Raw genomic sequence first — 15,240 nt, 5'->3', positions numbered from 1 at the left:
TTTTCCACAGGAAACTGAATAAAGGTCTTATGTAAAAGCAGACTTTTTTCTTTCTTTGAATTGAGTGCACACACAGAATATTCTTAATATTATCCTTTAGCTTGAAGATAATTTTGTAGATGAATACTACAACTGTGACCCAAATACAGGAAATGCAAAAAATAGAGGAAGAGCAGCACCTTCTGTTTGGAATAGCCTTTTAAAACTTACCTGCTACAGTGTTTGCAGTTTCATAAATGGTTTCTATTTGAGACTTCTAGTATGGGAATTTTTACCTCAAAATTATTATGATACTCAGCTTGGGATAAAATGAGAGGAGGACTGTGAAATTGTGGTGTGCGCGTATGCTCGCTGAGATGAGGTCTTTTACTAACTCTTTTTCTTCTTCCCTTTTAAAAATCAAATTCTGTCACAGATTTGAAATGGGCTATGTGCATTTATCTTTTTGGAAAAACAATTCATTTTGTTGGTGTTTTCCTTAAGTTACTCTACCAAAATATGCGGTCTTTCTCTTGAAGAACGTGAGGCTGGGAGAGAGGAGAAAGAAGGTATGATAAAGAGTGACTAGAACTGTAGATCCTTGTTATGGATCTCCCAAACATTCGTTGTGTTCTTCTATGTTGCTTGTTGAACACAACTGTAATCTCCTAGTTCCAAAATAAACAAAAACTTCTGTATCATAGCTGAGTTCTGCATTACAGCCTAAAATATTCTTTTTATTTTTACAAATTTTTACATGTTGAATATTCCTCTCAGGAGTTTTGGGGTCTTTTAAACTGTTGCCAAACAGTGTAGTTCAGTTGAGTAAAGATGTTACACAAGCACTAAAATACACTTGTATGTTTGAATATGATGGTACAGTTTCACAGTAAATACATAACCAAAGACTAACTAATGACCTTATTTTTCTAGTAGAGGTGATAAATCTTGACAGACATGTTTTATACTTACTTATTTTTATTTATTTATTTTTGAAGCAGTGCTTCAAGACATGTTTGAACAGAAAGCTCTGATAAAGAGCTCCATTAGTATCTGGTGTCATCAGCAGGATGATAAGTGATACGTGCAGGCGGCTTCTTTGGCTTCCTTGTGGTTCTTTGGGAAAGCTGATGTCTATCTTGTGGTCTAGATCCACATGCAGAATATGCGTTGCAGCAAGAGCTGGGGAGGGAGGGAGGGGGAAGCACGAGTAAGAGGAAAAAAGTAAGAGTATTATGCAGCTCTGTGAATTTTGCAATGTGTATTTTTTTTCCTTAAAACTTCAAATAATGTGTAATAACACATCTGTTTAATTCGACTCCATATATATTTTTCCCTCTGCCCGTAGCTTTTACTATTTATTTTTTATTTTTCTTTCCTGGCCCAATGATTTTTTTTTTTTTTTTTTTTTTTTTTTTTTGCCTGGAACATGTGGAATGAATTTTATTGACCCTTTATTGAAGTTTCAGTAATGGAATGGACTGAATGGAACAAACAGCTTCTCATATGCTTAAAATGTAAAGAAAAAGGGACATTAAAAAAAAAAGTGAACAAATGCCTCTCATCATCTTTAATCAAACTTCCCTTGGATAGTTTCCTGTTACCATTATTTATTACTTTTCCAGCCTTCTAGATCAAATGTCTTTCTGCTCCTCTGCTCCCAGTAAGATTCCTTCTAAAAGGGAGTCATGTTTTTAGATCTGTTTATTTAAAAGCTGTAGCCATTCTTTCATGCTTTGAAAGTGGGGTCAAAAATGCCAGAAATGCGAAAGAGTTTTCTAAGTGAATTCCAGTCCCATTGAATTATACAGTTACTGACTCTGTAGGATCGTTTAGAAGACTTAAGATTTTTTTTTTTTAATGGGGGCCATTTTAAAGTTTGGAAAACATCAAACCCCAAAGCAGTTTTTTTTTTTTTTTTAAATGAATACCTTGAATGTTAAACAGTTTCCCAGCAAAGGCTGCCAGATTTGCAGGTGTGATTTCCTGAGGACATCAGTTTTTCTTCTGTCTCTGTCATCATCCCTTTTAATGCATTGCTGTACAAGAATAGTCTGTGGAAAATACTGAGAATCAGAATTTAAATTTGAGAGATTTATGGAGCGCTTCAGTTATTGCTGTGGAACTCCAGAATTCTGCTTTTTCAGCTATAGTGGATTATTTAAAATTTAATGAAAGGAAATTGTAGGCTTTATTTCACCGATTGGAAAATTAATTCAAAATATTAAAGAGAAAAGGTAGATGACCTACTTTACAGCTCCTTCTGGTAGTAGTTTGTATCATGATGTATTGCCTCTCTCAGAGCTCAATGCCTGTTTATTTTGAGGTATTTCTTTGAAGACGAAATGTGACAACAAAAGTCAGAGAGGACTATTGTAAAATAAAATGTTTCTGTTGATACTTCCCCCCGCCCCCCCCCCCCCCCCATAAGCCAGTGGCTTCATTGCTAGCTACACTGTTTCTGAATTTATCTTTCTTTTGCAGGGAATGGTGTAGTATTTATTGTGAACTTGCTACGCAAATGTTTCTACAATACGCTGTTCCTTGTATTTCACATTTAAAGAGTCTTTTCCAAAGTCACGTGCCTTACCTGTGTTTCCTTAATCCTTTAAATCTAATACAACGTTGAAAACATTTTCCTGCTTGAAAAATACTTAATGCTCCTGGTAAGAATATCTGCTTTATTTTCTGAGTGAAAATCCCCTTTGCTAAGGTGGGAGGGGAGCCGGAGCGGTGCTGCTATGCGTGGTTTCTGAAACTGTAGCTTTTAAGTCAAACGTTTAAATTGGTCATTAAGAACAGCTGCCTTTGCTGTTGCTGGTACTTGACTTTTTATAGCCCTTGTTATGGATAGTCCTACTGACTTTGTAACGTATTTAAGGTCTGTCTGCATTTTATGGATGTAGAAGGAAGAGGCCAAAGAGCAGGTGGAACCCTGCTCTCGTAAATCCCCTTCTACTGCTCGTAGCATCCGTCTCTGCGCTTTCACAGAGCTAAACAAATATCACAAGGAGTCTTTCATACGTGATACTGCACTTACCTGCTTTCTGGATCATAACGGCAAGACGTGCAGCTTAATCCTACTTCCCTCGAAACCCTTTGAATTCCCTCGGATCTGTGACTGATGTCTTGCTGTGGTCCCTTTCCCTGAATTTCGCTTTGGCCAGTGCATCCTGGGCTTTCTGTTTCTCTGGGTTTGTCAGGTCTTAAGCTTGGTGTCCTAACCATTTTTGCAGTGTAGTAGGTAGGAAAAAGAACATTAATTCTGCTCTCTTTTTTGGGGGAGTGTAAGGTAAAATTATGAAGCTATATCAGCCAAGGTTTGTGCAGAACTGTAATAGAGCCCAGATGTGGCCTGAATTCTAGCTGGAAGAAGAATGTCACAATAACTTTGCATCTAAAAGAAAAATAACTAGAAAGGCTTGAGGACATTCATTCATGTGAACAATAAGCCTGTGCATTTTTTTTAATAGCTTGTATGTCTTAGTTTCTGTAAATGAGGGCACAACAAGCAGGTGCTTTTTTGGGGTAGCTGTAATGATGCCTGAGATTACTCTAATGAGGGTTCTTTTTGTAACATTATGGGATATATAAATGTTTCAGATCATAAGAGGAATAGGGAGAAAATATTGCTGAGATTTTCTGAAACTTGAATTCTGATATTTTTGCTTGTTTGCTTGCAAGTGGTATCTGACAAATATTCCACTGAACCATAGTTTTGCAGTGTCTTTTGTGCTGTGTATTGCCTCCTGGCAATAAACTTTATGAAAAATAACTGCTTTCAAAGGCTAGCTAATTGTAATTACGTTAATGGAAGCAGTCTTGGTTTTGAGTGATGACAGTTGACTAGTCAGAAGTCATTTGTTTTATTATGGTTTGGAGAGCTCAAAAGCTACGTGGAATAATCTGTAAAATCCCTCAGTGGTTAACTGTTCCTTCTCATACCAACTTGTTTCATTGAGCCAATAACCTATGTGTGTTTTCTGTGGTCTCTTCACCCTTGAATTTAAGAAAAGCAAAATGCAACAACACCACGAAGTGCATATCCTTTAGGTAAATAGCTAAACTCACGTGGTGCGTGTGGAATTACTTCTTGAACAGAATCCTGTCAAAGTGTTGCACTTCTAGAGATAATACCCTCTGTGTCTTCCTAATTTGTACCTTGTGCGTCTGTGTCAAAATTGCTGTGAGCTCTTGGTCGGTGAATATCCTCGCTCGCTGCTTGTGTTTTGTTAGAGTGTGGTCTGGAAGTGGGCAGTTGTAGTGACAGGTTACCTTGAAATATCTGTTTATTTTCATAATTCAAAGGTGAGCAAGTGTAAGCTGTAACCATGTTACCACTCTCAAATGAAAGACGAAGATGTTTGATTTGGTTAGTTGGTTGGATTTTGTTGTTTGAAGTTTTTTTTTTTTCCTTTTTTTTTTCCCTGTAGTAAAAATGATAAAACCTAGGGAACTCCCTTTTAAAGCAGGAGTTATGTTTAGTGTTATTGCCTTGGTAGGTGTATGAATGGAGTTGAGGAAAATGAAATAGCAGCCATGAAACTTGCTCTTTGGTTCCTCAAAAGTTGAGAGATTTATCTGAATTTTTTTTTTATGTTGTTTATCAAGAACAGAATGGCCCTGCTTCAGACTTGTACTCTTCTCCCTTTATGTGCTCTTTGCAAATGGTGTTCAGTGAAGACAGTTTCCTAAGATCACTTTTAAAGCTTTTTTTTTTTTTTTTTTCCTTTTTTTCCCCTTCTCTCCCTAGAGTAGCATTTTTCTAATGAACAAGAGGGAGAAGCTACATTATGCCTTCGCAGGTTGTTGCATGCCAAGGGAGGCAGGTGTAAATGGAAATGCTTTCTAGTTCTGAAGTTTTTGTGCATCTCCCTCCAGAGCTCAGAGCAGGCTTCAGCTATTTCAAATATTCTTACTGCTGGTAAAGAGAGGTTTACTGTTATCACTGTAGTCTTTGTCCTACCTTACTATTTTCCGTTTTTTTTATGGCCTTTTATATAAAAATGTTAAGATAAAAAAGTTTAATAGTGCTGTAAAAATAGAGTTTTTCTGTGAGCCATAAACCTAGTCAACTTTTACGGTAAACTTCCAATGCGGTTAAGCTGTAAATAGTGATGTTCCTTAGAATTGTATCTTTAACTTGAAGGTAGCATGTTTGACATCCCAACTTAAAGAAAGAAAGCATGCATTGTGGAAAGGTGATGGTGGAAGGGTTCTTAGAACAGGAATTTGGGTATCCAAATAATTAACAAGTGAAGAGCTTTACCAGACAAGCCCGTATTCTGCATCTTAAATGTTGTGAGTTTATAGTTGGGGGGGGGGGAGGGGAGATTACAGAAAATTATATTACATTTTTAATAACTTTTTTCTTAATATTAAGTCACTTGCTTGAAACCTGGAATTTAAAATTATGTACAGGAGTTGGAAATTACTGTTAATATAGACAGTTATGAGCTCAATTTCAAACAGCTTGAGGAAGCCTTTTTCAGGAAGAGATAAAGTACAGTTGCACAGTAATAATCTCTCAGCTTCCTATTGAGTAGATACTTGAATATTTGCTGGGTGGGAGAAGAAATCAGACAGCTTGTCAGTGGTAATTATTTCAGTCATCTCTGTTTTGCCAAACCAAATATAATCGTACTCTGGAATATTATTACTTCTGGCAGAGGTGGATTAACAGGCAGAGCAGAAAGGAGACTAGTAAAATCAAGCAGTTTGTTGTGCCCACACCGTCCGCGTTTCGAGAGACCGACGTGCACGTGGATGAGCATGCCAGCAAATCGAAAACCGAAATGCTTGTGATGTGCAGCTGGAAACAGAAAGAGCTGAGCTCTCTCCCCCCATCTAGCACTTAAGTAACGGGAACAGAAGGTCTGAAGGCCAGAGAGCGTGTCTTGCTGTGCCTCGGTCACTGCCTGCGGTTTGCTTTAATGTTATGGTTTTCCTGGAAATTGTAGTTGGCTTCCTAAATTGCTCTCTTTGTGTTGACGAGGCCTCGCGATCCTTTGTAGGAATTTGGTTTTCAAAAGCATTCGCAGAAGCTCTTCGGAGCTGGCAGTTATTTAACACAACTGTATAAAACACGATTTCGCATGGCTTCTTTTTGTTAGCTGCATAGCCTACCCTGACAGAAGGCATTTCTGAAGCGTCTTTGTACGTCTTCAAGTGGCATTAAAAATGTGGGGCACCTCCTGCAATTTATTTGTGAAAATTACCTGCCAGAGGTGATGATAATACCTGAGTTGAAACTGTTCCCTGCGCCTCCGGCGGCGAGCGAGAGAAGAACGCCTGAAATGCTCCGAGGATTTCCGGCATCCGTCCCGAGGCGTAAGAATGCCAGGCACGTCCAGGAGTGTCAGAGGTGCGTGTTCGAGGGGGAGGAAAAGCAGTGAATGCCTCTTCTTAGCAGGTGCTTGCGTATGCCTGATGGAGTGGAGCAGGCTGGATTTATTTGGAGTTCTGTTAGTTGCTTTGACAGTCGCTCTGCTCTGCACCAGTAGCTCTCTTACAACATTACAGGAAAATTCATCCGTTGATACATGCTTTAAAATAAGGTGCAGACATGCTTCTTTCGTACTAAGCCCGGGGGATTATGTTGTTTCCATCAGCTTGCACTTCAAGAGGTGTTTTCTTCAGTCACTGTGGTGCAAATGTTTCCTTTAAACTTTTCCTAGAGAAATCCCTGTGCATTCTCCTCAGTAAAGAATTTGAAAAGGTTCTGTAGAAATACACTTAGGACTGCTTGCATTTTTTTTTTTTTGTTTCCATGTGCTGAAGTCACTTTAAATCCTTCACTCCAGCCTGCAGAGTTGCCAGGCAGAAACCTTTCTCTGAAAGGTAGAGGAGTAGGTCTTGCATCGGTTTTGCTTGAGCGTACTGAAGGCAGCCATGTAAAAACGTGCAGCGATGAAACCTGTTGGTGTTTGCGAGGAGTGCCTGGTCCCTTTGCTCTTGCTAAGGAGCAATGATTCAAGTGCTGCAGATTGTAAAGAATCTGGTGTCGCCAGCAAGACGGAGAGCAGATGCCGCTGAGAAGGGTAAGCGCAACGCTAGGGTGAATTCAGTCTTCAGTGATTTGCTGTAAATCGGATATATTTTGCAGTTTGATTAGAGCTCAGTTAAATGTCTACTTGATACTTAATGTTCTGTGGTGCATACAGCTACCATAATTGGGCTTTGAGCTATATTAAGCTCAATTATTATTATTTTGCCACTGTAGCTTTCTTGAAGAGAATCCTGATGACATTTATTATGCTGAAGGTGGAGTTTGTCAGCATTTGTAACTGCTACGATCATTCTAAAGATCTTTTCTTTCCTTTTCTGTGTTAAAAAGGGTTTTTTTTTGGCCCGGGTAGCTGAGACTGTGAAAGTAGCATCCATATGCTGTATAATCCCATCAGAATAGTGTTTTGAATCTTTAAGTATTCTGAATGAGAGTAAGAGTAAAAACAGGCTCCTTCAGTACTTATGGAAATGAGAGAGACTGAAAATACACAGCTGCACTGCTCTTTGGGTTTTACAATTAGATTATTTCTAGATTACAACTAACTTCCAAATCTGAAATGGCTCTTGCATGTGTACAAAACAGTTGAAATCCTCAATCATTGTTTGAAATTAATTGACGGTAAATGCTTTCCTTGCTCTCTTCCGACTGTTAAATGTGTGTTGTATTTTCTTCTCTAAAGTAGTGCCCTCGCTTGTGGTATCTGGCATACTTATCCCATTAGGAATTCATTGAACACTTCCCCCCCCAGTTAATCTTAACTTTTAAATATCTTCTGTTGCTGAATATGTAGTTTGTAGGGGAATAAAATAATTTATTAAGCTATTCTAAAAATTGCATTTGTTTCTTACTGGAATTCATTTCTTGCGACCACTTTCTTTTGTATTGAATAGGTCATGAATAATTTAGGAGCTATAGCATCTGTGCCTGCCTGCTGCTGCGTCGGTGTTCTGTTCTCCCCTTACGTGTAAGCTGCGGCAAAAGGCCGGTACCTTTATTTTCAATCGCTCATCTGATAATGCCAGGCTGCTGTAATTCTGCTGAATTAATTAACAAAACGCCCCTGTGGAAACAAGGGGAGCGAAGGTAGAATTGGGCTCCACTTTTATCCTCCTGTTTTGAAGAGGCAGGCTTTTCATCAAACCGAGCTTCCTGATCATTTCCTTAGATTTTTGTAGTGATGTGGTCGAACATCCCACCCAGCAGTTTTGTTGCATAATTTCATCAGAGTGAATTTCTTGATTTCAGTTCTCGTGCGTTCTCCTTTTTTGATTTGTGCGCTTATGCTCCGCTTACTACGCAGAAGAGTTAAGGTGAGGGGCAGTAGTTCTGCTTGCGTGTTTTGAGTATGGCTAGCTAACGAGGCTTGACTTTTGTAGAATTAGTACAAGGACTGATTTTAAGAGAGAACTACCCCAAATCTATAAAAAGATCTATTTAGTATTGAAAATGATTCAACTGAATTGGAACTGAAAGCTGGAAAAACATAAGGAAATACTTGTTTTCTCAGCTCTGAAGCTTTGAGGTTGTTTGTTTTGTTTTGTTTCTCTGTCTCGTTACAAGACTAATTCTTGGTTGTCGTTCAGCTGATGTTCTCAAGCTGCTGCTAAAGGAACTAATTAGATGTTAATTCTCTTAGAATTTGGTAGTACAGTTTTTATGAGCAACGTTAAAATCTTGGCATTTTGTAAATGTTTTCTTCAGAATGTTCTGAAATTTTTGAAAGATGCAAAGTGCTGACAGACTTCTGGGATAAATACAGCAATCTGAGTAGGCATTAGTTTTATTTCGCTGCGTGCAACACAAGGCGTCTGGTGTGTGTGAAGGACTGTATTCTACAGAAATGACTCATTCTCATTTTTGTTTTCAGTAAATGGAAAAATGTATTTGTAAAGGAAAGCTGCTGGGAAGCCCAGTGTGAGCGTGGGGTGATTTCACTGAGGCGTGATGGATGATATGTAAAGTGTTTACCAACGTGCTTTCAAATTGTTGGTAAATGTTAAAGGTTTTCAATCTCATTCTTCAGGTGCATCCTCTTCTGCCCTTTAAAAAGCATGCTTATCATGAGAAGTGATTTATTGGGTAAGAGTCTGAAGTTCGTTGTTCTTGACATGTGCAAATAAAACTCGGTGAAAAATCTCTATCCCTTATTGTGAAAATGAAGAACTCAAGGAACTGAAATTGGAAATGTCTGAGCAGATGTTCCAGAAGTGAGCGCCGCACGCGGGCAGCGGAGGAGAGTGCATCCTGCAGCGGGCGCTTAACTCGCACTCGGAGCAACAGGTTGCAAAATAAATACGGTATTAATTGCATATTTCACATGTCGCACCTGATTTGAACGTTTCCTCTTTAAAACTGAATGAACGTCTGCCACAACGCTGTAATTTTTGTAAATACTGCATGGAGTGGTGGGGGAGAGGGAAGGAGTTCCCCCTCCCTCCAGTTTCCCCAAAGCTTATTTTCTTGCCGAGGCCTAGAAATGCAGTTCCTAGCCAAGCGCGTGTTTCTGACATCCATGGTTCGGTAGCAGAAGCTTGTTATAAGGCCTTGGGGAAGCACGGCTGCAATAGAGAAGAAAATCTGATCCTTGCGAAGGAAGTCTTGCAGAGTGTTACTTAAAGAAGAACCAATTCTTAACGTTTTGTGAGCCGAGATGGGGGTTTTGATGGGGTGGTCGGACACCTTGCCGCAGCCACTCGGCCCAGTTGTTTGTTGTTAACGTAGGCCACAGTCAGCTTTCATTCTGGCTGTGACTCGTGCTGCTAGTCACATTAGATTTTGTTTTTTGTATCATGAGAGCGTGACTAAAACAAAAGATTTACAAATACAATATAAATCCTGCAACTAGTTAAGCGGTGTGAGCGTAAGCGCCCGTCCTGTCTCCCAGTTGCCCTTTTGTTGGTTATGGTTTTGTCTGCAGTCGTTGTGTTTTGAGCAGCCTGATATCAGAAAATTCTTCTATAGCTCTCTCTCTCTCTCTCTCTTTTTTTTTTTTTTTGCCTTGTGATGCATGCCATGAATTAAATAAGTTTTCTAATGTCTAATTTAATGTTTTCATACTTTTTACCATGGTGTTCTGCTTAAAACCTGAATCCCAAGATGGAAAAAAAAGGAGAGGGAGAAGAAAAGAGACAAAGAATTGCTACCATCTTCCATGATCTTTCAATTTCAGTGAAATGTGGTGGTGGGTGTTTTTTAAGCAGTGTTTCAAACCTTTACTGCATTTATATAATGTTAAGTCAATTAAAGATGAAATTACCTCTATATGTTCTGTAATGAGTATAAAGTGTCACACCTAGAGTTGTGAAGAAGGCGAGAAGACTTAAAAATCACTATTAATTCATTAAACTTGACTTTCTTAAACAATTTATAACTGTGAGAGACTAGCTTTGGATCAAGTCCTAAATTATGCCACTATAAAAAAAAAATCTCTTCATAAACATTCTAATTCTAGGCCAGGTTTTTCACAAGATCTGAAATGTTTCTGAATTTTTTAAAAATAGTTCTAATGTTATTTCTCCTAGAGAAACCCTTGTAGATTATGACTCTATTAATAATTTTCCTTTTTCCATCACTGAAGTTCTGGGTTGAAACCTGAGTTGTCAAAATAATAATGAAATATTCTTGCTAATCTCTTTTGCACTCCTTCCTTTTAGAAAAAGCCACAGCAAAGCATAATTGGCAACATCACTTTGATGTTAGAATATGAAAAGGATGTTGTGTCAAAATACTTATGACTTATAAGGCTAGACAACTAAACTCAAAATCGTAGAATTACAAAGTCGTGCAGTGTTTGAGTGCAAGAGATGTCTTAATACCCAAGAGAAAATTATTTGACTTTTTTACAGATTGCAAGAGAGAACTTACATTTGGTTGCTGCAGTGTTTGTGCCATAAGTCAAAGACTTTGAAGAAACCCCTATATTTCTTTGGGCATTTTACTGTATCTCAACTGTTGATATTTCAAACAAAACCTACGAATATCTTCAGTTTTAGAGAGAAATTTCATTCTGGAAATGTGGGCCTGTAAGATGCATAAAAGTTGCGCCAGACAAAGATAATCATGTTTAGACCTGCCAATAAATAACTCATACTTCAGAAGTTGCTGCCTGAATTCACTTGCAGATGGTATGATGGTAGAACCCTATATTGCAGATATACAGACTTGGCAGGAAATCTGCAGTCTTTCTGTTGGTCCGTTTTCCTTTGGAGAATATGGAATAGCTTGTTGGGAGGGTGAGGGGGAAGCTCCTACAGGTGGTATGCATGATATTTTCTTGTTAACCTTTGGTGATGGTGTAGGAGAAGTATAATGAAATGTTACCTCAAGGTAACTAGTGAAACAGCGGAAACTCTCTTGATAACCTTCTGTATTTTTCTGTTTGTCATAATATCCTTGATGCACAAGAATACTGAGAGTTTTTTCTTTTCTTGGGCTTCGGGGTTAAATGATTTCTTTTTTCCTTCCTTCTATTATTCACAAAGCATTATATGCTTTTTCTTCCCTTTCTATTTCTTAGTTAGTGCTTCTTTTTATTTAGGATTTTATTCTTAACTTGACTATTTCGTATTTGGGGTAATGCGTTGTAATAGTATGTGTGTTTTTTATTTTTCTCTTATGAATTTGCCTCACTGCTTTAGGATTTCCCTTCTTTTAAGTACTCTGCAATGAACACTATAGGAAATATCTGTTTAAAAACCAAAAAACCCAAACTCTGGACATCCCGATTTTTTGCATTGGAATCTTGTAGAGCCGTTCTGTTTACCAGAGCAGTTTGCTTTCAAGTAATATTCCATAGGGGTGCACAGGAGCTGTACTGCTTCGATGCAGTATGTGTCCTAAAGGTTAAATTATTGAGAAATTTCTGGGACAAATACTTGTCTGTCATTGCCCAACGTCTGTTTGGTGCCAAGATTGACCAGATGGTCAATGTTTTGGTGTACATCGTAGGCCATTGTAAATCTTTTATGATTCTTCCTCAAATCCAAGAGATAAAAGACCCAATTACATTTAATTTAAAAGAGAATCACTTCTTTTCATGACCTTTGGGTCGGTCCCACAAAGGACTGTTGTATGTAATAACTTGTATAACTGTAATGATAACTGATACATTATTAAATTGAACAAATGACATCATGAAAGCACACTTTCTGGTACAAACCAACAAGCAGCAACCTGTTTTTTGAAGAAAACTTTCTTGTACCTCTTTCCCCTGTGCCAGAAACAAAATATTAAATGAACCAGTTATAATTTCTAAGATTAGATTTCTTCAAGAATATAAAAAATACTGTTTTTTCATCTTTTTCTCTTCAGCGCCAACTTCTTATATCTTTTTTTTTTTTGTTGTAGTCTTGATCTTGCACCTTTCTTCGTAGGCTTGTCATCTGTGATGTTCCAGTGGGCTTCATGCCCTTGACAGTACACAAAAGCTTTTACACATAAATAAAACAAAAGTAACAGCAAGATTGCGGAAAACATCTTGAGACTACTTCTTATTAAATTTGTTAATGAAACCCAAATAATGTTCTACATAAAAAGGGTAGATGGGGATGGTTTCTTCTTTTTTTTTTAAAAAAAGACATCAGGTAGAATTCGCATATTTTTAAACATTTTTCTTTCCCCATGGATCTGCTTTAACAATCCTTCCAGTTCCTATGGTTTCATTATACAAAGAGTCTTTCTCAATCTTTTGTTTGAAAAATGAACACTTCTCATGTCCTCCAGTATCTTCTGACTGACAAAAACCTGAAAGGACCTTAAGAGAAACCTGAGATGCTTCAGACCATATCTAAGGAATATAAAATAAATCTTCTCATTTAATTGTAATATTAAGCTCCTAAAAGAGCTGATGTGAAAAATTGACCATATGTAAAGAATAGAAGAGACTACAATAACATAGTATGGCGCCTTCCCTTGAGAGAAACTTTTGGGAATAGCAGTTCTTCCATCAAACTTCTAACCTGTAGTTGACCTTACATCCAGTGGTAACCCAGCTGATGTGAGTATAGATGGAAATTGAGTAGTCACAGGCCTCATATTGTTGAGAAAATGTTGTAATTCAGGATGAATCTAATTGAGTAATGCCGGATAGAACTAGAGATCATCTACACTTATTTTCTAATTATTATGGTTTTTAGAGGTAGCATGGATGAGAAGGAAGAGAATCTCTATAATCTGTACAAGAGAACTGTAAAGCCAGAAGGTAGCCTAATAGTAAATTTTATTTTGATTTTTTTAATAAAAAAGAATGTAGCAATCTGTTTAATGACCAGATAACCATTTTTGGTTTGTTTTTGTTGTTAGCTATGAAATCTGCCTAAAGCAGTAAGGTAGCTGCTTTTTTTTTTTTTTTTTCCCTGCAGCTCACCAATACACATATGCAACTTTGTTTGTCATAGCTCATAGCTAAAGTTCTGCCAATATGGCAAAATTTAATTCCAGCAAGCTTGCTGACATTTCTGAATTTATACTGAAAATAAGCCTTTAGGCTGTGTCTTCACAGGTAATTAATGCTGCATAAATGGCTCCTCCTTCAGTCCCCTCATCCCTTCCTCCCCTGTGCTTCACCAGCATTTTTGTAGGCGCAGTGATATGAATTGGGAAACTCATCCAAGTTAATTTTTTTTTTTTTTTACTTGCTGAGTTGGTTTTAATCTTGATCAGCTTTCACAATCTGGTTTCCAGTGATGCTTCAAAGAGTGTGTGCCAGCTCGACGGAGGAGATGGCTTCTTCCAGCAAAAGTGCTGGCTTGTACTCGGTTAAAGAGCTCCTGAAATTTAACGTGCGCGTGCAAGAGAATGAGGGATTTCACCACAGAATGATACACGCACAAGCAAGCAGTTGTTAGTAAGAGTAGATCATTGAACAACTGGCCACACTGTGAGAGACTCCTCAATAGTACTTTTAACAAAAATGTTTTATTTTTATGCTGCTGGCAGTCACACTCTTTAAATAGTGCTAACTCTTAAGAGATACGCATGCATTACCGCTTTGCAATGGCATTGCTGTCCTTCCAATTTATTTCCCTTTCATTTTATTTTAAAAAAGTTGCTTAAAATACTTCATTTTTCTCACTTATGTAGTGCCAGGTACAGTGATTTAGGAAAGGTCATAATGCTGCTTGGCTGCATGTGGCTGTTGATGACCGGCTTCAGTGGGTTGTGTGTTTGGTGTTTGATTATCAGGTATGTATCATCATTTAACAAAGTGCTTAGATGTGGTGTCTTGGGAATTGATCTATGGCTTAATGTTAATTCAGGGAGCTTGAGTTTGATTTTAGCTATAAAGGAACTGCAGAAAAGTGAGGTGCTTTTTTGTGTTCTTTATTTATGCAACAACGTTAGTCAACTGAAATGAGCTAATTTACAGGAAGAAAATCACGATAAAGAAAACTTTCTCTTCAGCTTCGTACCGTGATCTGTTATTCCAGTGTTGCTTTTTGGCAGGGAAACTCCAAACACATGAATGGCTAAGTACAGTAAATTGATTATTTAATTTAAATCTCTGCAGGCAATGTGCAAACTATGTTTTCATGTCAGTCTTACTTACCTTAGGCAAAGCAGGAAAATAAATATAAATTCAATTGATAATACCCCTTGTGCTTTTTTAGTAGATTCTTGATTTGAAAAATAGTTTACTTCTCCTTGCTTTTGCACAGATCCTCTGATATGGTCAATATTACCAAGTATAAGTAAATAGAGTGGGGACTTGAAAGCTGCAGAATAGTTGTGACTGTAAATGCGTTTTATTCGTTATCGTTTTTCTATCCTTTTTTTCACCTCTTGTCTAACTTCTTTCAAAGAGGTATTTTGTACTTTTTATTTCCCAGTAGACAATCTGAATGAGGAAGGGAATTTAGTCAGTACTGCAGTAAGAATAACTGTAATATTCTTAGTAATCCAGAAATACCACTGAAGGTTTCTTCTTATCGCATGGGAAACATGACAGCTTAACATAAAATATTGCCGTTGTGCTATAAAAAAGTAGGTTTGGAAAACAGTGAAGAGTAAGGAATAGTGCAGCGATATAGTGGGAAAAACAGAGCAGATTTACGATGGTGATTGTGCTAGATGGGACAGAAACTCAGTTTGGTATAAATCAGCACAACTGTGTTGGTTTCAATGAAGCTATTCTGAGTTGCTGTGCTTAAAAAAAGCAAGAAAAAAAGTATTGTTTTTTTAGAGCGAGTTTATATGTATATATGTAGCTGCAGAGTTTGTATTTCTTGTCCTGTAGATGGATCATCACTTGTTAC

At 37.7% G+C, this 15,240-nt stretch overlaps 1 protein-coding gene across 4 annotated transcripts in view; it reads left to right on the top strand.

The window, feature by feature from the left end:
* USP6NL (USP6 N-terminal like) overlaps nucleotides 1-15,240 on the top strand; it is a 111,656-nt gene that overhangs the window by 14,700 nt on the left and 81,716 nt on the right. Inside the window, exon 1 of one of the 4 annotated variants that reach the window (XM_062580661.1) lies at nucleotides 6,252-6,343. The exons of 2 other annotated variants lie outside the window; for them this stretch is intronic. In XM_062580661.1, the coding sequence (XP_062436645.1) occupies nucleotides 6,316-6,343 (28 nt within the window). In that variant the 5' untranslated portion in view covers nucleotides 6,252-6,315. Of the gene's footprint in view, nucleotides 1-6,251; nucleotides 6,344-6,946; nucleotides 7,020-15,240 lie in introns of those variants that run through there. One more of the 4 variants, XM_062580648.1, reaches the window with a different exon arrangement.

The sequence above is a fragment of the Rhea pennata genome, chromosome 1 (assembly GCF_028389875.1).
Source record: "Rhea pennata isolate bPtePen1 chromosome 1, bPtePen1.pri, whole genome shotgun sequence".
Taxonomy (NCBI): Eukaryota; Metazoa; Chordata; class Aves; order Rheiformes; family Rheidae; genus Rhea; species Rhea pennata.
Note: the sequence above shows the minus strand (reverse complement) of the source record. Positions and strands in the feature narration are given on the sequence as shown.